At 44.5% G+C, this 27,387-nt stretch overlaps 1 protein-coding gene across 8 annotated transcripts in view; it reads right to left on the reverse strand.

Moving 5' to 3' along the window:
- Positions 1-250: 250 nt before the first annotated feature.
- Yap1 (Yes1 associated transcriptional regulator) overlaps positions 251-27,387 on the reverse strand; it is an 86,285-nt gene continuing 59,148 nt past the window's right edge. For 2 of the 8 annotated variants that reach the window (XM_050162177.1, XM_050162178.1), the window contains exons 5-9: positions 18,826-19,019; positions 16,726-16,773; positions 7,355-7,482; positions 4,210-4,322; positions 251-2,931 (exon numbers count right to left, since the gene is read on the reverse strand). In XM_050162177.1, the coding sequence (XP_050018134.1) occupies positions 2,693-2,931; positions 4,210-4,322; positions 7,355-7,482; positions 16,726-16,773; positions 18,826-19,019 (722 nt within the window). In that variant the 3' untranslated portion in view covers positions 251-2,692. The remainder of the gene's footprint in view (positions 2,932-4,209; positions 4,323-7,354; positions 7,483-16,725; positions 16,774-18,825; positions 19,020-27,387) is intronic. The other 6 variants (XM_050162179.1, XM_050162180.1, XM_050162181.1 and 3 more) reach the window with 3 other exon arrangements.

The following is a 27,387-nucleotide window of genomic DNA, read 5'->3' on the forward strand; positions in this document are numbered from 1 at the left end:
GTCATTCAGTCCTTTCAGTCTCTCAGCGTCTTCTCTAGTGCACATGCTCATCTGATAGGAGCACTTGAGAACTAACATCCCACAGCTGCTTCCTTGTGGCCTTTTCTCTTCAACAGCTGCCTGTGTTTAGGAAACAATACAATACACAGAGCACCGACTGCTCTGAAACCCCAGTCAATGGCCTTCTCTCTTGATCCCAGGGAACTCAAAAGAAGTGCTAACTAAAAAGAACACAAATGTAAAAAGCTGATACATTTTAAGATTATAAAAATTGGTTTATTGTAAAAGAAATTCAAGAATAACCAGTTAAATTCTTATCTGCATGCTACCCACTACAGTCAGGAAGCATTACACACGTCTACAACGGGAAGGACACATCAAGAAGACTACATGGAAGCTGAGATTCAGCAAAGGGGCGCGGGTCCCCGCAGTCAGCACAAAGGGTTGAGAAGGTCAGAGAGCTGTCAGGCACCAAGGCTGCTGGACACTGAGGTAACACCAGGCAAACGATCCGAGGGAGGAGGGGGATGGCACATCTCACTCTGTGGTGAGCTTAAGCAACTCAGGGTTTAGGAACAACTTTAAGAGTTCAGTCTTTACTGATGAGAAAGAAGTCTATAGAAGCGTTTCTATCATGGCCCCACTGACGTCACCCACACCCGCCTTCCCACCCTCCCTACACTAAAGCTAGTCTGCTCACACAGAGGATGCAAATCGCAGGCACTCGCCATACTGCTGTCTTCCAGCTGCGTAATTTTAAATTGTGAGTAAAATTTAATTTCTAAAGTCAACGCATCCTCCTGGTGGCCGTTTCCTCAGACCTAATTCAAGGGTGGATCTTCAGCTAGTTTCTTAGTAGAAGCCTTAGAGTCGATGGCTAGAAATGACTATGAATACGTGTAATACACTGGTTCTGACTATGAATCACCACATAAAATAATACACTGACTGCATTTTTGAGCACTCAGAGTACTGAATAAAAGTTTCCTACTCCCATCCTTGCATGAACTAATCAAAGAGCCAACAGGTTCTATCTTCCAAAGCTGAGGCTTTTTACAGCAGCTGTAGCCAGGGAAAGAATGTTTTGTTTGCTTGTTCATTAAAAACCCTTGAAAATAAGGGCTTCTTCTAGAAGCATTCAAAGACCCTTAAGTGACAGAAGTGCTAGCTGGTACCACTACAGTTCATAACCAACTATTACTTTATAGCTTATATTGAAGAACTAATTCATGATTATTTTGTTCCTTTAAAAAATACTCTTTGGAAACCATCATTACTCCCAGAGACACATACTCTAGCAATCTCTCTTCTTGCAAAAATAAAGGCATAATCACACCTATCTCTAGCTCTCTGCTAATTTCAACTACCCCCCACATTACTGTCTGATCACTTCACCAGCCTTCCCATGACCTCACAGCGTTCTACACACTCCCCAGGGTCCATTCAGCAGGAAAATGTGAGCAGGTTTTGTAAAAATGACCTTGTAGATAACACTCAATGTGTCTTCATTGTGTTCACTACAAGTGAGAACTCATCAAGTACCTGAGCTTGCACCCAAAACTGACCTGAAGGCAAAGGGAAGCCCCGCCTCCAAAGCTCGCTCAAGCTCAACATGAATCCGCTCAAGGGGGAGTGAGGCCATTTGCTTGCTTCTGTCCCAGTCACCAAAGTGTACAGAGGACAAGAGCTCCCCTAGGACTTAACACAACAAGAGCCCTTTCTAGAACACTGCCCGACCTCAAACACCTGCAGGTCGCCCTATCTGTGAAACATAAACTACTAGCCATGTATTCTAAATGCATGTTCAAGGCTACCATTTAAAAAAATCAACTTGAAAGAAGGGAAACGTTTGAAAGGAGACACTCTGCTACCACACTACCGTCGACATTATAAGTGTGTGTACATATGTAGACAGGAGATAACCAAGATTTAAATAGGACAGTAAAGAGCCAGGAAATAGATGCCCCCCACAAAAGAACAGCACCGCCCACCCCAAGCTACTTTATTTGCCTACATGCCAACAAAATCAATCACCTTAAAAGGAAGAAAGACAGACCAGCACCCACAAAAATACCCACTCAATCCTAGCCTAGAGTATGTGGCAAAATTAATATATTTCTATGGAAACTGTCTCACGCCATATAAGTTTCTAAATAAACTTATATGTGACTAATGGCATCACTAGAAGAAGAGATAAAAAGTCAGTCTCCGTGATCTCCCAAACAGCACTGGGTACAGCTAAGGTCAGACGCCATGTTTTTTTTTTTTTTGGCTTGTTGGACCAGAGGGTCAAAGGCAGCTGAAGGAGCCACCTCTTGAACAAATGCGCTGCCGTGAAGCATTTCAGTTCCCAGTCTGAGTGTTCAGTTCAAATGATGGGTGCAAACACCACTGGGCAAAAGGAAGGACATCCATCATCCGACAGGGTATTCCCCAGCAACCCAAAAGAACAGTAGCTATCGGAGCAAAAGAAACCAAAGGGCCTTTGTCGTTTTGTGGTTCTGATTCTTCAGGGCTGGCTGTGAAGGTCAGCAACAGTAACAGCAGCGACGGGCGGAGAGCAGACAGTGATGGAGGCTCCCTGCTGGACATCTGTTCATGTTTCCTGGGTTAGCCAGAAGCTCGACCACTGGCTCATCTGAACTTGAGGGATGCACACCTTCACAGGCTCAGAGGGTGGCCTCCTGGCCATCTATAGCCATGTGAGAAAGCTTTCTTTATCTAGCTTGGTGGCAGCCAACACAGACTCCATGTCATTGAGGATGTCAGAACTCAGTGCTTCCTGAAGGCTGGGCATCAGCTCCTCCCCTTCTATGTTCATTGCATCTCCTTCCAGTGTTCCAAGGTCCACATTTGTCCCAGGGATGGCTTCAAGGTAGTCTGGGAAACGACTCTGCTGTGAGGGCAGGGTGCTTTGGTTGATAGTATCACCTAGATTTGGGGAGGGATAAACAGAGTATTTTGTGAGGACCATCGATGCGCTATATGAGCAGAGACTCACAGAAACAGAGGAGCACCAGAGTCCACCTCAGAAAACCACACACAGGCTTACACGTGCCTCACCATTTCAGACATGCCATGTACAGCCTGGCTGCTCATTACAAAGTCTAATAACCACCGAAGGGGGCTGTCAGGAGCTGAAACTCCTTTGGAAAGCCGTATGCAGCAGAAGGAAATGACCCAGAAAGGAGCCACCGTTCCTAAGATGAAGATGGCGGGTCTTTTCTCTCAGGTGCGCTCTGGGACACTAACATAACGCAGACATGGGGCCACACTCACAACAGCACAGGTCCTTGCAGACATGTGACCTCTGCTCTAAATTTCTCAAACTTACCTGCCCACAAAACTTTTTTTATTTATCTATGACATTAGCCCTCGTTCCTCCTGGGAGCTTCATCAGAACTGACTTTCAGAACAAGCAGCACCATTTGTCAGTGCTGCAGGGAGTGGGAGAGGAGCCAGGATGGGGCTAGACATGAGGTGGGCTTGAGCGGCTGCTAACGGGGGTTTCAGATGCAGGTGAACCCAGAGGAAGCAGGGGACGTGCATCAGATAAAAGCAGGCATGAAAGACTGACATTAGGAAAGAATGTGTCTCTCCCAGCTAGTTCCCCGAGAGTGCCCCCCTCTTCTCTAGTTCAATGATAAAAATTGGTGCGTTTTACCCTAAACTCCCCCACGTCTGGCTTCCTAGCCCTGAAAAACCTTAAACACCTCAGCTGAACCAAAAGTATTCAGAGAAAAGAGATAGACAATGAATCATATAAAAGTTATTCAAAATTAAGAACACAAGCCTAAAATGAGAGACTTCTAATAGGCCCCCCTAACATGTTAACACATCAGGCATCAAAAGATGGTATGTGTCTGAAATCTCAGCATTCTGGAGGCAGAGCAGGAGGGTCAGAAGGTCAGCATAGGCTATACAGCAAGACCTTATCTCTAAAAGAAAAGAAAAACCAGTGTTTTTTAAGGCTCGTGCCTTAATCTCAGCACTCCAGGCAGGGCCTCTTTGAGTCCCAGGTCATACAGGACGGAAGGACGGAAGGACGGAAGGACGGAAGGAAGGAAGGAAGGAAGGAAGGAAGGAAGGAAGGAAGGAAGGAAGGAGAAAACAGGCTGAATCTGACTTAAAGTTCTCATCTTTGCTCAAAGTAGTTGATCAGAACCAATGACCACCTGTTACTCAGAGTGAATGTGAATAAATACTTGCCTGTATCCATTTCATCAACACTGTTCAGGAAGTCATCCGGAGTCCGAGGGACACTGTAGCTGCTCATGCTGAGGCCACTGTCCGTGCTCTCATCTCTAGAGTGATAGGTGCCACTAGGAAAACATAGACAGAAAATGTTTTAATCAATTCAGAGCAAAAAGTAAGCATGCATTAGAGGATCAGCGAGCAATCCTTGCCTTGCAAGGCCTCTTCAGAGCCAGACAGCCTGTCCTATCTAAAGGGACAACCGTTAGTGGGCCAGAATCTTAATTCTAGGGTTCTGAGTTTGGTGGCAACTGAGAAAAAAAGTGTCAAGTTCCATTAACTACCTTGAAGCTTAGAGGTTTCATACAGACCCAGGCAGAGAGGTCAAAACATACGCTCCAGGTGGGCAAGTCCACATTAGGCTCCTGTTGGAACTCCCAGCTCCTGAGGCAGAAAACTTAGGCCAACAAAAAGCCAAGCCCAAATAAAGAACCAGAACAGATGAGTCATTGCAGATAAGAATTCCCACAGCTAGATCTTCTTGCTTCTGTTGGGGGAGGGGAGCACCCAAACACTCCAGCACCAGATAAGAGGCCCCAGCTCCAGAAGTGAAAGATCAGCAGAGCAAAGGGCCTTCGGAAGAAATGGGCGCCAGCACACATTGTACTTAAGGCTGAATGGAAAGTCTCAAGACTGCACTCAGGATCAACAGAAGACAGCCTTGAAAATTCCTAAATAGAACACTTTCCTATGCGAAGGCAGAGAAGTGTGGCTGGTCCTAACTGAAAACCTGAATTCTACTAAACTAAAACAAAACCCAAGCCCCAAGGGCGGCTGTTCTTCGTCCTGGTTTCTGGCCACAAATGTAGACCTGACTCTCCTTACACAGTGGACATTTAAAGTGTTTGTTTAAAACAAAACAAAACCACCCACCAGATCCCACCTCAGCACTGGGAAAAGCTTTACTCCACCCTTCTTCCCTAACTGTTCAATGCCCCATCCTCTCCCTCATCACCTTGTGGATGACAAACACTGCTGTATGCCAACGCTTCTGTCAGATTTTGGCAAAATTCAGAAGCTTCACAAAAATCTAAGAAACAGAACCTTGCCTCTGAGACTGTTAGCATACACACAGCCATGTTGGGGTCATCCCAGGATGTCTGTTAGCTTTGAATGTTGGGTTGCTGTCCTCACACGGGACACACAGCAGACAACTCAGTGTGTTAAGGAAGACACTTTATGGACTCTCAGAAGGCACAGGGGAAGCCCACTGTGATCTGGGGAGAGTGTATACTGTTTACTTGGCTATAATTGCTCAAACCCCAGTTACTGCTGAGTGTCTACAACAACCTGACAGGCATCAGAGCAGCTCGATGGACAGGGGTTAAGATGGTGTGGAAAAGAACACACATCCTATGAAGCACATCCTTGCTGTGCAGCACAGGGTGGTACTGAACTTCAAGGTGCAGGTCTGGTTCACTAGCAAGCAACAGAGAAGACATCGGTGTCTAAGTCTGAGGATACTCTGGGCTGAAGAGCAAGGCTTTTCTTGAAACAGGAATGAACAGCACAAGTAAACAGAAGATTCTGTAATGGGAAGAACTGCACTGATCTCAAAGGTCTGAAGAGTCAGTCACTGCCAGCTGGGTTTTAATCCTCAGATCAGCCTTCAACAAAACAGGTACCTGAACAGCTCTGAAACCTTTCTCCTGGAAGATTCTGTGAGTGCCTTTTCTCACCATCTCCAGCTCCAATTCAGAAGCACATACTTGTATAAATGTATGGGACTTTAGATAGAAACTTTGAACTCTGCATCTCTGTGTGCATGTAGTAACTGAGACTTAAAAACAATACCTTCACTTTGCTTGTGGACAAGGTCTTACTTACAGGCTGTCCCGGGACGTGTTACACAGCAGCTGAACTGAACTCCTATGTCAGCCTCCCAAGTGACGGGGTCACGATGAGTAAAGCACCCCAGGCCTGACTTCTCACAGCCTTTGAAAACACACCTGCCTGCCAGTCCAACTCCAGTCTTTCCTTTCTTTTGACAAGCTCTCACTACTCACAGACCTCACCCCTGCTTCTGCCTCAAGTGCAGAAGTGAAGGTGTGCCTGGCACAAATTTACTCCAAGACGGCAAGGAAGACAGGAAATTCAATTTTACTTTCTGTTCAAAATAATTTTTCAATTTAATTTGTGAGAATTGAAAATAGTTAATAAACTTTTTTTAGGGGGGCGGGGTGGTCTTCAAGACAGCGTTTCTCTGCATAGCCCCGGCTCTCCTGAACTCAAGAGATCCGCCACGTTCCCTAAGCCAGTTTTACAAATGTGCTCCATGTGGCTCAAGCAGGTTGTCCCAGCACCTTAGAGGCTGAGGTCGGAGGATCACTGATCACCTGAGGCCAGTGTGGGCTAAAAGAGAGATCCTGACTCAAAATGAAAGAGGAAAAAGAGAGGAGGGAGGGGATATGTTGCTTAAAAGCATTTGGGGGAGGAGGGAGTCTACCCCAGAGTATTCTAATCTTTTTAAAAAGCCAAATCAACACAGCAGGAGAGGTTTCAGTTAAATATTAATTATAAACCATTCAAAGCATAAAAAATACATGACCCATGGGTGGCAGCAGTGTGAACCTCGTCCATGTGAAGCCCAGACCCAGAGACTGTAAACTCATCACGAAGGCACCAGCACATTGTACTGTTTAAAATAATGCCACCACGTTTACAGTTCTGGGTGGGGCACAACTTTTTTATATTTTATCTCCTTAGATGAGAGCCTTGAAGAATAAGAGGCCTTACCTGAGCAGCTAGCTCTACAGAAGGAAAGCCACAGCCTCCAATCCTCCACTAACATGCTCAGGGCTAAGATGCTGCTCGCTCGCTTCCACGGAGGCACCCACACAGCCCTCAAGACTGCCACCACAAGTAATGTCAGCATGGAGTATAGGCAGAAGCAAGCACACTGGGGCTTTAACCCAGATCCTTTCCACAAGCCTGAACAGCTTGCCCTCCTGTGCAGGATGTGACTGCACTTGGCACTGTGGAGAGGTGGCAGACAGTTCCGGGGTTTGGCCCACATGGATGTTCAAAACAGCCTGGACAAGGCACAGAGCGGAACAATGAAGCAAGGATCCTTTTCAGGTACTGGCCAGCACTCACTAACCTGTTAAGAAAGGGATCTGAACTATTGGTTGTCATTGTCCTCAATTCCTGAGACATCCCAGATGACACGGCATTCTGAGCTCCTCCATCCTGCTCCAGTGTGGGCAACTGGCTTCGGAGAGCTAGTTCCTTAAACAAACAAACGGAGAGAGACTCAGTCTGTGACTGACCCAGTGCACTGTTAGAGTTAAGAGAGATCAAGTGCCACATAAAAGGGGTAGATACAAACAAAAGGGGGCAAAATATTAACATTTTTCTAAAAGCTAACATATTTCCTAATTAGAATAAGCAAATTCTCCTACACACTTCAAATGACTAGGAAGAAACTGAGCTGCAAACATGTCGGTTTGCCTAGTTATACAAACCCCCACACATAATTAACTACTCCACTTCACGTTTCTCCTCTTTATTCACAAAGACCCCCAAATCCTCCCTTGGAACAGAATGGCAAGTCCTGACTTTAGATCTTTGTGATTACTTACCAGATCTCACTGGTTTGGGGCCAGCAATAAAAACAGAACAGAAAGAACATTTGATGATTTGATGCCAGACGCCAACCCCCCTCAGTCCCTGTTCACACCGTGCCCTCAAGCCTCACACCTCAGGGACATCCCCCTCTGGAGAGACAATTCTTCAGGGCTCCAACAGTACTCACTGGAATCCTACCTGTAAATCGGGCACAGGCAGTGGGCTCTGGAGAGGCTTCAGCAGCTTCGGGCCAGGGCCTCTCACCAATGCCTCCACTACTCTGTCCTATGAATCATGGCCATGTCTCCTGTGCAGGCACCAGCCTGCTTGAGCACAGGCTCCTCTCTGCCCACTTGCCAGCTGACTTGCAATATGCCCTTTTCTGTAAGTCACACTGCCGGGCCTCTATGCAGTGTCCAAGAGCAAGGCTGCCTTTAAGGCACAGCCCTTCCCCACCCCCACATCACCACAGCAGGGCCAGGGCAGGAGAAACCTCTACTCCATAGACACTCCCATGGCTTTTCCTCCCTGTAAACCCCACCTTTTATCCAGGCTTACCTACACCCTCTGGTCATCTCATCCTTTGAGCTCCTTAATAGACTACTCAGGTGTTTGAACTTGTATGGGGTTGGGGGGAGGGCAAGACCACCTTAAATTTTTGATAAGTTTTAACACGAATTTTATATCTTCTTCAATTATGAACAGACAATAGCAGTGTTCACTGTAGTTCTGATTTTCAACAGTATTTCCATAACTCAGATATTTTTCCATAACACATTATTGCTTCAAATCTTAAGTGCCATTTATACTCATTATTACAGAGTTCTAGATTTTTTTATATATTGCAAAAGCTGTGTAATAGATTCTCAATTATCATTTTGATAAGCACTATTAACGTAATTTTCCTTCCTTAACCATTAGGGAAATGCAGACCAAAACTAGTTCAAGTGACTGTCAAGAAAACAAATGCTGAGGTAGGGAGGAAGCCCTGAGGGGCTGCTGAAGGACGTGCGGTCAGTGCAGCCACTACAGCCATTTACACAGGAGGGCCACCAGGTCAGCTGCACCGCCCTGGGAAACACCGGGCGAATTTAATTTCTAGAGACATCTGCACATCCATGCTTATGCTGCATCATTTACAACAGCCAAGATTCTGAGGCAGAAGTGGAGACCCAGGAACACGATCGACATGCACATACATATACATGATACACATGCACGAAAATGCCATAGTGAAGCCCACTGTTCATATCTAGACACTTTATCCCGTCTATTAATATATTACATTTATTTGATTGGGAAATGACTAATGACGGCGCCCTCCTGCAGGTCCTCAAAACGGTTTCCATGTGAGGCTCTAGGTGAGCCCCCCTCTTCTCCCGTGAGGCTCTAGGTGAGCCCCCCCCTTCTCCCGTGAGGCTCTAGGTGAGCCCCCCCTTGGACGACCTCTTCTCCCGTGAGGCTCTAGGTGAGCCCCCCCTTGGATGACCTCTTCTCCCGTGAGGTTCTAGGTGAGCCCCCCTCTTCTCCCGTGAGGTTCTAGGTGAGCCCCCCTCTTGGATGACCTTCTCCCGTGAGGCTCTAGGTGAGCCGCCCTCTTGGACGACCTCTTCTCCCGTTCAGCCCCTCACACTGCAGCCTCTTCCTACGAGGCTTTCCTGGCTTCTTTTGTCCTCTCCACACGTCTGAACTCTTGACAATTGATGAGATACACACACGGACCTTTCAGCTTTTAACACAGTTTTCTTTCCATCCAGTGACTCAATTTGGAGCTGGGTGCCTGGAGCTCAAATAAGCTGAGACTGCTGAAAAGTACCAGGGCGGGGGAGGGGATCACACAGCTATCCATATCGGATCATTGCAAGTAAAAGGTCTTTTGCTTTGTCTGGGCCCTGTACCTATCTAGGTGGGGGGTGTGTGTGTGTGTGTTCCTTATGCTGACACAGCGGGTCAAGTACATGTCCACTCTTTTCCCGTTTCAACAATAAGAACGAGCCCACCAGGCCCAGTCTTGGATCGTGCCATCTCTTCCTCTTCTGCTCAAAGTCACTGAACAACTCAGTTTCTCCCAAACAGCAGAAGCTGCAGACCCAGCTGTCTACATTCACCGAAAAAGGTAACTTAGTGGGAGGCAGAGGCAGGAGGATCTCAGCGAGTTCAAGAGCAGCCTCGCCCCAGGACTGTCACACAGAGAAAGAGAAGGAGTGTGTGTGTGTGGAGGGGGGACTTGGGGATGTGAAGGCAGCCATTCATTCCTAGTCATCCAAGGAACGCCACCTCCGGAAGGGTACCTGAGCCGTAACGGAAAACTCAGCCACATTGACCACGAAGAGGATGGATGAGAGCAGGCGTTGGCGGTACTGAGGGCCATGGCGATGGCAGCGGTTTGACAGGAAACCAGAACCGGAGACACCGGTAGCACACGCACAGATCAGACATTATACTCAAGGCAAGAATATTTATTTGGCTGAATTCCAGAACTCCTAGAACAGAATAACCAGGTGCCCTAAGTAGTTCTGACATTGATCCATGCAGGGCGGATCCTCACCTTGTGACTGTGCACACAGTTGTGGGAATGCTCCACACACCAGGATCAGTCCTCACAAAACAGGGCCTGCACTTCCTGTCATTCCTGTGTGTTCAATTCACACGGTGGGCGCCGTTTTCTGCAGTGCACACACGCACGCACACGCACACACACCAACCTCGACTAAGCCAGGCAAGCTGTCGGCACATCAGAACTTCAGCACCTGGAAGGCTGAGGCAGGACTTCAAGTTCTAAAGCCAGTCTGGGCTACAAGAACCCCGTTCTCAAACAACAAACAACCCGAGAACTAGTCTAAGTCCCCACCCTGATTTCTGACTCTCGCGACTGTATTTATATTTAAGTTTTAAAAGATGACATCGTTATTTAACACGGAGTCACATATTAACTGCCTTCCTTTTTTTCTGGGTAGTACTGGGGATCAAACCCAGCATCCCAAACTTGCTGGGCAAGTACTGTGGGAGATGAGACGGCTCCTTAAACCAGGGTGAAAAAACTCAAGTCCATCTTGGACAGCGACAAACCCTTCCCTGTGAACAACCATGGAAAGCACCCTCAAACCAGGCTGGGACCACTCCAAACATGTCCCCGATTAGCTGAGATTTACAGGCTCACTGGGAAAAGCTACTGCATGTTTGAATTATTACTGAAGAAAATGCACTAAAAATACCTACTTGACTTAGAAAAAGTCAAATACTCTAGGAGAACTATTTGATCTTTGACACAGAGAAAGCCTGACTAAGCTCTGGCCAAACTTCTCTGACTTGCTCACTTCTCCATTTCTGAAAGACTTTCACAAACTTTTCCAACTACCTTTGGGAAAAGAGAAGTTGAACAAACTCATATTTTTAGCTTAGCAGTCTAATTTTAGGCATTGTGTTCAAGATGAACTAATCCCCAAGCTCCTCAGAGATAGAAGCAACTTGCAACATCAAACGCTTCGGTGAAATCACTCTTGTAGACTATCCAATTATGTCCTAGGCTGAAGTTATAACAGTTCCACCACACTGACCCAGTTAAAGAATAGTGGATGTGTTTTCCAAAACGAGTGTTTGTTTCTGTGCTGAGGACTGAACTGACAGAGACAAACACTCCACCATTAAAGCCATATCCCCAGCCAACTTGTGTTGTTGATAGGACAGCTTACAGGGGAATCTTTGGAAAAATTAGCTCAATTTCACGACACTCCCCTTCAATACTAGGTAAAGCATAGAGTATGATCCACTCCCAAACTTCCATTCCTGCTCCGAGGGCTACCGTAAGTCTTCTCCAAAGTGCTCGGACAACATGTATTTGTTTTGCCTTGTATCTTGGTACTTTGAAGGTTAGCAAAAATCACACACACGCAGATTAAGGAGCAGTTAGGAAAACTGCAGCGCCTCAGACAGAGTGGTAGCAGGTGTGCGTGGCTGTGCACAGGTGGGCCTCTACAGGAAGACAAATTGCTGTTCTTAGACTCAATGGACTCCCAAGGTACGTGATTCAAAAAGAAAGGTGGGGGAGAAGCAAGGTATGCTCCAGTCTGGAATCAGTAGTAGAGTGGCTGAGGCAGGCGGATTGTTTCTAGTTCAAGGCCAGGCCGGGTCACAGAAAACAAAATAGAACAAATCATGGGCAAAATGACCCTCCCACCATAATTTATGTGGGAAATATTTACATCTCTGAAAAATATTCACACTGATCACTTATGTTTTTGACAATTTCCTGAGGCTAACAGCAGCTTTAAGTTTACTGAACACAATGAATCATATTGTTGCATATGAAAATATGAAGATCAGCTATCTGCAGAGGGGCGGCCAAGTCAACCTACATTTTCTTAGAACAGTTTCTTTGGTTTTGCTTTGGTAAAACATCTTTTAGACAGATATTACATGGCACTCACGTGTGGGCAAGGTTAACAATCAGATGATTAAGGCGGGACAAGTTTGTGAACTGGAAGTCTAAATGCAGAAAATAAAAAACAACTCTAAATTACACATTCATATAAATAGTTTGCCTTGGAGACAGCGGTCTGGACCAACAATCTAAAATGGCAGAACCAGTCATTTATTTTCATTGTTCCACTCTAAGCCAGGTGTGTTGGTACTTGTTTGTGACCCAAGTTCAAGGCCAGCCCGTCTCAAAGATCAAAACAGACAGGGGTCTTGTCAGCCTCATTTTCCAACTCACTTTTAAGTCATATGGTTATTATTTCTAAACTAAACCCATTAAGTTGGGTTGGGGATTGCAGCTTAGTGGTAGAACTCTTGACTACCATACACAAGGTCTTGGGTTCAATTCCTAGACCCACGAGGTAAGGGAAGGGGGGACTTTACTTCCTACTAGTTAGACTGAACCCTGGGAGTCATGCACGGGAGGCAAGCACACTCTATCAGTGAATTATGTGTCCTCACCCCCTTTATTCTGATAGGGCCTTGTCTTGAACTTCCTACCTCCTGGGCAGTCCTATGGGCTCACTTTTTGGTGTTAGGGATTGCGTTTAGGATGTGATAGCTTAGGCAGGCGCTCTACCACCCACTGACCTTCCTTCCTAATTTCTTAATGTCTGTGTCATCTACCAGGTAACCTCCAAATCCACGATAACTCTTCTGACTGAGAATATGCCGTATACTTGGGACCATGAGGACTAAACACTTCCCAGCTCTGGCAAGCGACACCACAAACACCTAGGACCACACTGAGATTTCACAATGGTTTTTGATGGATTTCTAGAGATTGGTCTTTTATAACATGGTCTTTTATAATTTGAAGTTATATTTCAAAGAAAAAAAACCCAACCAACCAACCAACCAAACAGAAAGCACCTTAGGAGAGACTTCAGTTAGTAAAAAGAACAGAGTGAACTATTAGCAGTGTGTGACTGTGGCTCCTCTCCAACCCTCTATCTCACTACAGCCCTGGAATGCTAGGAACTGACAACATAGAACAGGCTGGCCTTGAACTTGCCGCAACAGCCTGTCTCTTGCCTGTCTCCTCCATCCAAGCTCTCCTTTCCCCTTCCATTTTTATAAATGTTTTAACATGCCCACAAAAGAATAAAACTTGGAGAAACCAGTTAAATAAACCTAGGATTTATGAAAAAGTAGGACTTTCCAGAGAAAAGAGTTAGTACTGGGAAAAGTGTTAAAACAATTTGTCTGCTAACTTGACAGTTTGGGGCTGGGGGAAAGACAAACTCCTTGCTATTACTAAATTCACAGAGAAGAAGTGTCTTTGGCAACTGGGTGAGACTTGGCTTCAGAAACAGAGCTTTAACTGACAGGAGAGAAGGGGAAGGAGCAAGGATCTCACTGATGAAGAACAGCTCACCAAATGCAGAGGCCACTGACCACACCACGAGCCTACTTTCAGCAGAGAGGGAGGGCAAAGTCCTCCCAGAAGATGATGTTTTTGCATCACTGAAGGGCCTGGCGGCACAAGCTAGACTGCACATACTCAGAGCAGAGATGTTGACAGAGCTACAGCTTCTTCTGGGTTGTGGAAATGAAAACTTAAGCTCTATGTAAGGATAATTTCCCTGAATCCTGTAAACACACTGTAATAAATTATGTGACGAGTTCCATATTTAATTACGAAGATCTAAAAATGCCTTGAAAATCTTTCTTTCAGTATGATTCACACTACATGCCTTGAGGGTTTTCATTAACCCACAGGGACATAAGTACAGATGCCACAGAACCCCAAATACAGACATGATTTGTTAACCTCATCAAAAGTACTGCAAAAAGTTTTTGACTTTAGCAACTTAAAAATGCTGACAGTGCTGGTAGGTACATACTTGCAATGCCACAACTCAGAAGACAGAACCCGAAAGACTTCTAGTTCGAGGCCAACCTGGTCAAAGCAGGCAGTTCCAAGACAGGGAGACCTACATAGTTAAAATCCTGTTTCAAAACAAAACAGAAGCCACCAATACACATTCTAGAGTCTGGGGCCTGCTGACACCCTGGTATACAAGGTGCTATCAACTGTGAAGGAGCCACAGCTACTTCTCCATTCACATGGTGAGGAAGGGCAAACCAAGCAACAGCTGTGAAGTTTGCAAGTCTGGCACCTTCCTTTCCCACGTCCTCGTAGACTAGTGAGCACCGTCTGGCTGACATAGCTGGTTCGATCCTCTCCTATACCTCCTGGGAAGTCACCTTCATTTAAGGTCTTTCCTGCCAGGTATGGCAACACACACCTTTAACCCCAGCACTTGGGAGGCAAAGGCAAGTAGATCTCTGGAGACCCCATCTACAGAGTTTTAGGGCAGCCAGGCCAACACAGAGAAACAGTGAAAAACAAACACACAACCCTCAAAACCAAGCCTTCCCTGATACTGCAGTAGGATGCTTTGGCAAGCTGAGTGCTCTGAAACTCAGAAGAAGGGCCTCGGAGGCCATGTCCCTTTCTGACTCTCTCCTGCCCATGGTCAAGGCAAACAGAACTTTCTCCGCAACACAAACCATGAAGTCCAGAAGCATTACACCGCCCCCCCCCCCAATTCTTCAAGGAAAGTGGTCTCTAAGCCCCAGAGAAGGCCTGAGACCTCACCCCAGGAGTCGTCCTGATCTGAGGGGGCTGTACCAGAAGAACTTCTGGTTTATCAGCACAGAACTTTATCCTTCTCCTAGTGCTCACTGAACTGCAGTGTGAACTGTTTTCCCTGGGCTGCTGGGTCAAGAAATACACTGATTGAATAAACAGACTGTGCTTTCCTTCACTGTTCTGGCTTTGTTAGACAAGTAATAGCCAAACCCCTTATGCTAATTGGGAAAAGTCAATATTCTCTTCCCTACATGATATCTTAAGGTCTGGCAAAAATGTGTAGGACAAGAGAGAAACACGAATGTTTCAATCCCACAGACTACACCACCTCAATCAAATAAACAGATTGACAAATTCACAATCAACAGTATTTTGACAACTAAAACATACGCAGCCAATCATTTTGTTTTCAGGAAGGGTCTCATCTAACTATAAGCTGGTCTCCAACTTGCTATGTAGCCAAGGTAGGCCCTAAGGTCTGATCCCCCTGTCTTCACCTCCCAAGTACAGGAGGTCTATACAACCATGCCCACAAAACCTGTATTTTAAATCTTTAATATGTGTAGTGGCATTTCCAAAAATTATCTCTTAAATATTTTTTCACTCTCTTACTTGGGTTTTTTTTTTTTTTAATGAAGGCATTTATGAGATAGAGAACAGAGTTCAGACCAAGTGTGACACCTTTAATCCTAGCATTTGGAAGCAAGGCCAGCCTGACTCAAAAATTGGAAGAAAGAAAGAAAGAAAGAAAGAAAGAAAGAAAGAAAGAAAGAAAGAAAGAAAGAAAGAAAAAAAGTTAGAGTTTATTTTCTTACAAAGTTAACTGGTCTCTGAGGATGATATCTGACGTCATCGCCGAGGAATTCCCTGGCAGAGTATCGTTCTGGTAGCCCCTGCCTCTACAGCCAACCCAAACACTACCCTTTGTTTATTAGCCAGAGATGCTTGGCTGCAGTGTGGCAGCAATCCTAGCACTCGGGAGGCTGAGGCAGGGGAGCCACAGAAAAAGCCGAAGCCAGTCTGAGTTATATAATACAGTGACTCCTCAAAGCAAAGCTAGGTGAGGGTGGAGCAAAGGAAGAAAGTTAGGGAGCATTTTTCATGGCTGCTTCTGCTCACCTAAGAGAGGTACATGGACCCTCTAGCTACTAATTAACTTGAGAATTATAAAGCAGAAATATGCATGATCCACTTCGGTTTCTAGAAAACAACTATTCCCATGGCCGACATAGGAGTCTGTCAGGCAGAAGAGCAGCCATGTCAATACTGGGTTCTTCTGTGACTGCCCTGGGCCTCCCCGTGGAGAAAGAGACCTGAAACACCAACTGGGCAGAGCTCAATTTCCTCTGAGAGCTTCAGCATTTACAATGCCTTCCTTCAGAAGGGCCACTGAGAAAAACTTTCATTCATTGTGATTTCCAAGAACAGCCTGCAAGTATATAAACTAACAACTTTCTTTGCTAGCTCAATTTACGATTCTTTTAAAACGTTAGGAAAAAGAGATAAACAAAAATTTATTTTAAGCCGCTCAAACAAAAATTATACACATTTGGAGGCTGGCAGAATGACTACCGACACATACTGTGTGCGCACTAACTAGGAAGTCCTGAGAGTCTCCAAAGCCACACATACACACACCCTGGGAGGATTGGCACGGGCAGACAGTCCTCAGTCCCTTGGAAAAGCAATGCTAAGTCTCCTGGGAGAAAGATGATTCAAACATATTCACTCTGGCTCATCTCTAGAGAGGACAGGGCCAGGAACGGTGTCTCTCTTTCCTAATTTAGTTATCTTTTCCCCCAATGCTAGAACATCATATAAGAGCCTACCTGACATTTTGGAGCATTTGCTGTGCTGGGATTGATATTCCGTATTGCCTAAGAGTAAAAAATAAGACGGATAAAAATTACTGTAAGCCACATGGTTTGGCTGTGTAGGCTGTGTATAAACTGTATCCAGACATCTCACCATAGCACAGAATTCCCAAGCTACCCAAGAACAGCAGGCTAAGGAGGACAGGAGCCAATGAAGTCACCACAGAACAGACTGGCCCTCACAGTCGCAGCACTGAAGACAGACAGCAAGACTTGGCACCAAGACAAAGGCAAAATTTAGTAACAGTCAGGTAGGCTCTTTGCTTCTGTGTTAGAGGAAGCGGGAAGAGACAACTTTCAATGTTTCAGTGATAAGACACAAGTTCACAGAGGCCTTAGGATGTCCACAGGCTGCTAAACAAAATAGTCCATTAGCATCAGAAAAGAGATCTGTCCCTTCAACACGAGGCAATAGTAGGTAGCAAAGAAAAGTAGCAAAGGTCACCCAAAGAAGGGGGCCATTCTGTTCAGGACCCACCACCCAAGAACAGTTAGAAAAATTCTTTAGAAGCAGCAGAACTGGCCCACCAAGAAAACCAGGCTAACTGATGTAACACAGCAGAGCGACAACAGAACATTTTTTACTTTAAAAATTAATGTAAAAACGAGAAAACATTGACATTATAAATTAAGTGAGCTTCTTATTATGAAAGTTTCTTAATTTTTGGTAGCCCACATGCATGTAAAATTGAAACTTGCATTTACTTTGCCCAGTTAGTACTTGGTCACAACAGATAACACACTAGGCTTTATTTTTTATTTCTTCTAACATCCACACACTGAAATCCTTGCTATGCTACTTTGTTCTCGGTCTTTTGTACAATTGTACCCTTCCTTTCTCCCATGAGGGAGTGAATAGGGCGCCCCCTGCATTAGGATGCTTCCCCTGTGCATCTGTTACAAATGGTTTTACAAGACCATTCTCCCACCATCCATTGGCATAAACTTTGCAGGTCACATCTGGATCACAGGGACACCTTATAAAGGAGGACCAGCATTAAGGATGAGTCTGTCTGAGATTCCATGATTCAGCTTACTGTATATAATGTAAAACTGATTATAAAAGTGCACAGTACCTCTGATTTGGAAAAGGCAGCTTGGGAAGAGCAGAAACAATTTTGTGTTTGCAACATCTTGGGGGGGGGGGGTGTAAACAAGACAGTTGGTTATTTTACAACCAAAACTAGAGAATCCAGATAAAGAAGATTCTCCTTTTGTACACTCTTGGCTACTGTACTATGTTACCATCTATTCAAAGAGTTGATATACAAATTGGAAAAGATCTATTGCTTAGCCAAAGACCAATTCCCCACTATCAACAATATCTTAAACACTTGAAGAAACACAACAAACAAAATGGTTGGGTGGGGCTGAGGATTCTGTGAGCCCAGGAACTCACACATGCTAGGCAAATGCTCCTTCTGGACTACACCTCGGCCCCAAACTTGTTTTCAGAAATTTCTTACTCAGCCTGAACACCAACAGTGTGTTCTGAAGGGAAGGGTCTCAAGCTCCTCGCCATCAGGTCCTCCTGCCCCTCCACATGAAAACAACACACCAAAAGACACGCGGAGTCTAAACTCAGGGATCACTGTAATCTGTCTTAAAGGAAATTCTTTGCTTTAGCAATGCTGAAACATGTCATTAAAGAAAATGTCACACTGGTATACTCTCTACCAAGAATTCATTTAAGGTACAAATTGTCTTTCTCCGGGGGACGGCGTCTGCAGCATATGCCCTTGCGACAAGCATCTCGGCTTCCTTTGATTTCTGTTCAAACTGCAATGACTATGGCCCGAACAGATAATTTTCATGTGTTTTTATTTTTTGTTTGCTTTGACATAGGGTCTCATGAAGCTCAGGCTGGTCTTGAACTCATGATATTTCTGTACTGGCCTTCCAAGTGCGGGGTAAGGTCAGTCAAGGAAGAGGACAAGGACAGGCCAGACAGACCCTACTTTCATAAAGCCAACATTCCCTTAACAAAAAATAAGATAAAAGCAGAGACTCTTGTGTGAGAATGCAAAGAGTGAAAGAGAAAGGCTGGACTCTAACCTGTGGCCTCACCTGCCGCAGTAATTCTTGCTGCTTCAAGCGCAGTCTCTCCTTCTCCATCTGCAGCTGCTGCAGTTGCATCTGCTGCTGCTGGTTGGAGTTGCCCCCACCCAGGACGCTTCCCTGAGGGCTCTGGGGAGCCAAGGGTGGCGGCTGTTTCACTGGAGCGCTCTGAGTGATTCTCTGGTTCATGGCTGAAATGAAACAGAGACATGTCCTGAAAAAAACTAGCAAACAACTTAGGTATGCAAGCAAAAACACAGATGATCAGCCAGACATCCCTTAGGAGCCACCGCAAGAATGATGGTTGTGACTCACTGCTGCCGTCACAAATGTTACAGAAGCCCTAAGGCAAATGGAACTTGTATAGCATCAGAGAATAGGAATCAAAGCATATGCCACCAGAGTGGCAAGCTGTGCAAATACAGTAAGAGGGGACACTGAGGTGCTTGGCAGATAAAGGTATTTACCACATATAAAACAGAATGTAATGGCACACATCTGTAATCCCAGCAGTTGAGACAAGAGGCAGAGGAGGAGAACCCCCAGGAAACTCCTTGAGGGTCGGCTAATCTACGGTACGCAGGGAGAAGACAGTCTCAAAAGTAAGATGGGAAGAGAACTGATGCCAAAAAGTTGTCCTCTGACGTCCACACACAATCTGCGTGCATGCATGAACATGCATGTACAACCATTAAAAACAAGGCTGAAGACTTTTTATAAAGGATATAAATTCAGTGACCCCGCGTGACCCCTTCCAAATAAGTCTGCATGTAGGTAGGTTTCATTAACATGACCATAACCCGGACATACCACCCAGAAAGTCAACTTTTGTCACTGAACCCATATAATCCATTTGGACTGGTTTGTCTTCTAGAGGAACCCGTTTTGTTCACATACTTATCTCTGGGTGTGCCACTGTGGGCCTGTAAAAGTCAGAAGACAACTTGCAAAAGACTCTTGTCTCTTCCACAATGTGAGTTCCAGGGATCAAACTCAGCTCACCAGGTTCAGAGGCAGTGCATTTACCACCCAAAGCCTCTTGCCTTGGCCATCTTGTATCAACCTGACAGCATCTCTTTAAGAGTATAACAAGAAACACTTCCCAACAACATCAGGGGCAGCATGCCTGATGCTTTACAAGGACATTAAAAAGAAAGCAGAATTAAATCACTCTTTAGCTACTAGCTTCCAGGGTAAGGTCCTTGTACATCCATCCTGCCCTCTTTTGTGAGCAAACCTGGCATTCCCAGTGTACAGTTATGAATCTTGACGGGTTATGGATCTAGCTGAATGGCATTAACACATACATGCCTGTCTGTGAAAGGCCCAGGGTTCAATCCCTGTGGTAGTTAAGTCATCTGTCAAGTTGATGGGTCCTAGAATAATCTGGAAGACATGCCTCTAGTATTCTCTGTGAGGATGCTTCCAGATAGGCTTAGCTAATGAGGGAGGAACCATGATGAACATAGGTGGCATCAACTCACAAACTGGGTGGCCAGACTGAATAAAAGAGGGAGGGAGAAGGCCTGCAGGAGAGATGCAGTCTCTCATTCCCACCACAGTCATTCTCTCAAGCCATTCCCCACAGGGATGAGCAGGTCAAAGCCACCAGAAGAGTACTAAACCACCACAGGAGCAGAACAGGACCAATAAACAAGTGTGAAGAGCAGTTAAGAATTACTTATCCACCAAGGGAGACACTCTAGCTATTGGTATAAAACTCGAAACAGGAACCCTACCTTCTCTTTCGTCTACCTAGGTCCTCTAAGATGTCAGCAGTATGGTGATATGGAACAAGAACATTGGAAGGGGAAAATCAAGATCATTCTCTGTGTGAGCCAGATTTCAGCAAGACCTGAGCCATCTGTTAGACTACACAGTGGTTTATCAATTTTATTTTTATTCTTTCCCTTGTTTCTATACTTCTACCCCAACCCAGATTTTCTGTATCCCCCCTCCCTTCGTAATTTTTTCATTTACATTTACTTAGTTTAGACTTACTTCTGCAGAGGACTCAAGTTAGTAAACTTACTTCCCAAGCCACTTGCCGCATACGTGTATTTTGGAAGAGAGAATCATTCCCCACTGTCACGGACACCTTCTACTGTGACTTCACAAATCATGACGCATACTGAGACGCATATTTCTAGGCATCCAAGACTATACTTTGGATCTTTAAAAAGAATTTCCATAAGCATGTAGAAACAGAAATAATACAGCGAGCTTCATGTGTCTGTCCCTCACCAACCCCCAAGTTATCAACCCATAACAGCTAAACTTGTTGCACCTCTATCTTCCCTATTTTCAGACAAACAGCATGACCCTGTGTGTGCACAGCTCAAGTCAGTTCTCTCATTCTGCCTTATTTTTGAGGCAGGATCTCTGTATTAGCCAAGGGTACTCCTCTTTCACCTCACACCTCATAGTTCATCTTCAAAGGAAGTCAGGACAGGAACTCAAACAGGACAGGAACCAGGAGGCAGGAGCTAGAGATCACAGGAAGGGGTGCTTCCTGACTTGCTCGGCCTTACTGGCAGACCCCAGAACCACCAGCCTACGGATCACACCAGCCACAGCAGGCTGGGCTCTTTCCCATCAATTACTAAATAAGAAAATGCTCTACAGGCCTGCCTACAATCCTATTTCTGGAGGCATTTTCTCAACTGAGGTTCCCTCCTCGCAGATGACTTAAGCTTGTATCACACTGACAACCATGGAGCAGTTTCTTACTGTGCACTGCAAACATCAGATGGCTCATAAGCATCAGCTGAGTCTCCTGTCTCCACCCCCAACCTTACAGCAGAGCACCAAGACTACAGGTGCAGTGCAAGGCCTCCCGGCCTCACTCGGGTTCTTCAGGCTTCCGTGGCAGCTTTTACCTACCCACTGATCCATTTCGTCAGCCCTCAGATATGAAAAAATCACACTAACATTTCAAAACACATATCTGAAACACATAAACACTAAAATAACAACAAAAACATGATTACACTGCTCAAACCCATCAGTTCCTTATGGTGTTTATAGTATCTGTCAATTGGTTTTTTAAAAATAATTTGTTTAAAACAGAATCTAAACAACGTTCATAGGATGCAGCAGAAACAAATCCTAAATGTGTTTTAATGATTCGTTCTTTCCTTAGAAGTTCCACATGGCAGCAATTTATCAATCCTTCAGAGGTATTAATGTGAAGTTCTAATTTTGCCATATATCTTGATCACCTGAAATTTCGTTTGTGCAGGACTTAAGACTGTTTAGGATGAGCTGGCTCCACAGTGTCTTCTTATTCACTCAGGCAGCGAGTCCGAGGGCATCCAGACAATGCTTATGATAACGTTTTGGCTGGTGTCCTTGTGCCAGAGCCTGGTACACAGAGGACCTGAGCAGCTTTTTCTGCTGGCTTTCAGTCATGAAAAGGTTCCATGCTCACTATGCCCCAAACCAAATTTCAGCCACACCCTCAGTACTACCAGCCAAGGAGACCCTTCTCTCACAAAGTCAACTTCACTTATCTGAGGGTAAAAAGAATATACCCACCCCAGTGTGTCTTCACTTTTGCTAGGCCTATTCTAAAGTCTAAAAAACTCCCAGTGTTCCTTACCCCTCTTGCTGGGGAGAGCAATCCTAAGGCTTCAAGGATGCTGTGCCCTCTCGCCCAGCACGAACTGCAGTTCAGTCTCAATGCTGCACACGAACTATGCTCGTGTGTTCTTCTACACGATAATCTACCATGTAGCCCAGGCTGGCCTCAAACTCCCAACCCTTTTGTCCCAGCGTCCCAAGTGCTGGGATTCCAGGTTTGTCTGGCTGGGCCCTAGCATTTGCTTCCTCACAGTGTATGTGGTAGGGATAGGAAATTGTCTGCTTGTGATAAAGGAAGCCATGAGTTCTTTTCACTTTTAGACATCTTCTAAACTTCCTTATTTATTCTCCATGGGTTCATAGCTTCCACTTAATAATTTTTTGTTATCTATACTGGTTATTTCTTATTTCTATTTCTGAATAGCCTACTCTGGTGTGCAGTCTAATTAGATCACAGCACCACCCTTGTCTCTGGTGCTGCCACAGAGTGCACAGACAGCCACACATAAGGATACCCTTCATGTCTAAAGAGTTAATAAAGCAGGGTGTATTTTTAAAAAGTAAGCCTAATTTCTGGGTTTTAATTAATTGTATTGTTGGCAAAAGAATGGGGTGAGCTGTTTTTTAAAAGCTCCATTTTTATTTTGTGTATGTTTTGCTTGCATGTATATCTGTGCACCACAGTGTGCCTGGTACACTCAGAGGTTGTTGGATTCCCCTGGAACTGGAATTACAGATGATTGTGAATCTCTGCGAGAGGAACAAGTGCTAGTAACCTTGAGCCACCTCTGCAAGCCCTAAGGTAGGCTACTTACACTAGAACATTGGTGCTATCTTGGAGACCTAACCTGTGTTAGTTAATCCTTAAGTGTCTGTATTAGGGCAAGTCTGGGTAGGTCACCTAACCATAGTGATATTCATCTATATTTTAATAAATAAAGCTTGCCTGAAGCCCAGAATGCAAAAACAGTCACACTAGTCAGTCATACAGGCCAGTAGCACATATCTTTCTCTTCCTTTCCTTTCCTTCCTTTACTATTGGATCTTCAGCTTTTTATTAGACCAATCAGGTGCCTTAGGCAGGCAAGACGAAACAGCAGCATATCATTATATAATTAAACAAACACGGCATAAACCAATGTAAAACAACTCTACATCATTACCAAAGGCAGCAGAAACAAACACAACACACCTTTACACAGTTAAAGTATTATTCCGTAGCATAAACAAATGTAACACAATTTTACATAGTTAAATATTCCACAACATGGGTCAAACAAACATAGGATGTAATTGGAGACTGAACTTTCGTTTCCTGGCCACCCATACTTGAATAATCACACAGAAACTATTTATAACGCTGCTTGGCCAATGGCTTAGGCATATTCCTACCTAGCTCTTGTATCTTAAATTTCTATTAATCTGTAGCACACCTCTTTAATCCCAGTACCACATTAGCTAGCCAGAGGGCAGGCGATGGTGATGCATGCCCATCCCAGCACTGAAGTAAAAATATAAGGTGGGATGATACAGGAAGTTACCCTCTTTTTTGGTCTGAACATTCATACAGGCGAGTACTTTGCTTTTCTGGTCTTCAGGTTGAACCCCAATACCTACCTCTGGGTTTTTAATAAACGTGCTACAATGGGCGTTCAACGTTTGGGGTATGAATTCAGATAAAGCTGTTTGCCTGTGGCTTTGTAGCCACCAGGACAGGCTGGAGCTGCATATGGGGTTCCAGCCCCACCTGGCTAGGCTTTCTTTTCTTTCTCCCCCAAAGCCTCTGAGTGAGTTCGGGATTTTCCTGTTGTAGCCTGTCTGAAACAGTCTCCAGCTGCCACCCAAACTCCAGAAGCACTTGGGCTCCAAACACCACAGGACTCACCTGCCCTACACTGGCTGCCCCAGACCTCGAAAATCCCCTTTGCCCGTTTTTTCAGGCAGCTGGCTCTCTCTCTTTCTCTACCATAGGTAGCGGGCTCTCCCTGAACCCCATTCTCAGGCTGCTACCAAACCAAGGAGCTGCCTTGAAATAATTCAGGCTTTTACTGTTCTACACAGCAGCAATAAATCTCACATCTTCATCAACATCATCGGTAGATTTGGGAAGACAATTGGGGATTCTTAAACAGAGGAATTAATTAGTTAAAAGACTTTCTTCACACATTAAAAAATGGGAGGCCGGGTGGTGGTGGCACACGCCTTTAATCCCAGCACTCGGGAGGCAGAGGCAGGCGGATCTCTGTGAGTTCGAGACCAGCCTGGTCTACAGAGCTAGTGCCAGGACAGGCTCCAAAGCCACAGAGAAACCCTGTCTCGAAAAACCAAAAAAGAAAAGAAAGAAAGAAAGAAAGAAAGAAAGAAAGAAAGAAAGAAAGAAAGAAAGAAAGAAAGAGAGAGAGAGAGAGAGAGAAACCATTACAATGGAGGGATTTGGGTCTCTGTACGATAATATGCTAGCGAGTTTAAAAATGGAACAAATGAGGATATCTAATTTAGATGGGATTTGTGTAATCTCAAATGTACACATTATCAGCTTTATCATTTGTTTTATCGCTAAAAAAGTTGGATAATTTGAATGCTAAGATACAGGCCTTAGATGATTTGTGCCATGGAAGAGCTTGGAATGCTTGGGACAAAATTGGAAAAATAGGAAAGAAATCGAGTCATTTACTAAAGTCATACAGGGCCCAAGAGAAAACCTTTACAGATTCCTTACAAAGACTGCCATCTGCAGTAAAGAGAATGATACCAAATTCAGAAGCTAGACAAACAATAATTGAATCTCTGGCTTTTAAATATGCCCATTATAGAGCAGGCTTGAGCCGGCAACCTCTGCCAGAGCAAGTTTGAACCAGTGACCCCCACGTGAGTAAGTACAAGGGAGCAACCAAGGAGGGAGCAGGCCTGAGCCAGCAACCTCCACTGGAGCACGCTCAAACCAGCAACCTCCCACTAGGAACAGGCCCTAATGATTTCCAGTATTGCAGAGTGACCACAGGGACCATTAAGCGACCTCCAGGAACACGTAGTGACCTCCAGGGTGACTAGAACCATGGCCCTGACTGTACACAAGAAGTAACGATCTGAGCCTTGGATCCACTGGTACCTGGAATACTGATCACCAGAAACACAGAGAGCCCCAAATATACCAATCAGAGGAAAAGACAGACAATGTAAGAACACACGCAACACCACACCAATAAAAACTAGTAGCCCTATAACCACAAGACTTGAACAACCAAATATAGATGAAGCAGAAGAAAATGACCTAAAAAATAACTTTAGGAGAATGTTTGAGGCCCTTAAAGAGGAAACGAAAATTTCACTCAAAGAAATGGAGGAAAAGACAAAAAATTGGAAATCAACAAATTCCTTAAAGAAAAACAAGAAAAAGCAATCAAACAGGTAAAAGGTTAAATGATTAAAGACTTAAAAACCAAAATAGAGACAATAAAAAAAACAAAGCAAGAGAATTATAGAAACAGAAATTATGAGAAAATGATCAGGAACCACAAATGCAAGCATAAACAAACAGCAGAATACAAGATATGGAAGAGAGAATCTCAAGTGCTGCAGATACAATAGAGGAAATCAACGTATTAGTCAAAAAACAAAAAGGAATCTAACAAAACCTTAACACACAAAATCCAGGAAATATGGGACACCATGAAAAGACCAAACCTAAGAATGGCAGGGATAGAAGAACTCCAGCGCAAAGGCACATAAAATATATTCAACAAGATCAAAGAAGAAAACTTCCTCAACCTAAAGAAAGATATGCATATCTTAGGTTTTCATAAAAATACAAGAAGCAGCTTACAGAACATCAAATAGACTGGATCATAAAAATAAAGTAAAAGAGTACCCTTCGTCACATAATAATCAAAACATACAGAAGAAAGAATATTAAGAGCTGGAAAGGGAAAAGGTCAGGGAACAAATAAAGGCAGATCTATCAGAATTACACCTGACTTCTCAATGGAAACAACGAAAGTCAGGAGGTCCTGGTCAAGTCATAATATGCAGACATTAAGAGACTATGGATGCCAGCCCAGACCACAAACTTTAAATCACCATAGAAGGACAAAACAAGATATTCCATGACAGAACCAGATTTAACCAATACCTAGCTACAAAAGCAGGCCTACACAAAGTACTAGAAGGAAAACTCCAAACCAAGCAAGGAAGTTAGCTACATTCACAAAAACACAGACAATAAATGACCTCATAGCAGCAAATCCCAAAGAAGGAAAACACACACACACACACACACACACACACAAACATCACCAATAATAAAAACTAAAATAACAGGAATTGGCAATCACTGGTAATTGTTATCCCTTAACATAAATAGACATGGGTTAACGGATTGGATACGAAAACAGAATCCATCCTTCTGCAGCATATAAGAAACACACTGCAACTTCAACATTTCATCCAAACATAAAAGAATATACCTTCTTCTCAGCACACCTCATGGAACCATCTCAAAAATTGACCACATAAGAGGTTCAGCAAACCGGAACAGATTTTTTTTTTTTTTTTGGTTTTTCGAGACAGGGTTTCTCTGTAGCTTTTGGTTCCTGTCCTGGAACTGGCTCTTGTAGACCAGGCTGGCCTCGAACTCACAGAGATCCGCCTGCCTCTGCCTCCCGAGTGCTGGGATTAAAGGCCGCCCGGCCTGAACAGATATGTTAAAAAATGGAATAACCCCATGTATCTTATCAGATCACCATAGCTTAAAATTAGAATTCAACAGCAACACTAATTCCAAAAAGCCCACAAACACATAGAAATTAAACAATGCTCACCTAAATCATCAATGGGTCAAGGAAGAAACAAAGGAAGAAATGAAAGACTTCCTAAAATTCAGTAAAAATGACCACACAACATAACCAAATTTCTGGGACACAATGAAAGTAGTGTTAAGACTAAAGACTCAGCCGGGCGGTGGTGGCGCATGCCTTTAAT

Source organism: Alexandromys fortis, unplaced genomic scaffold (assembly GCF_014885135.2).
Source record: "Alexandromys fortis isolate MF-2015 unplaced genomic scaffold, M_Fortis_MF-2015_v1.1 scaffold_112, whole genome shotgun sequence".
NCBI classification, from domain to species: Eukaryota; Metazoa; Chordata; class Mammalia; order Rodentia; family Cricetidae; genus Alexandromys; species Alexandromys fortis.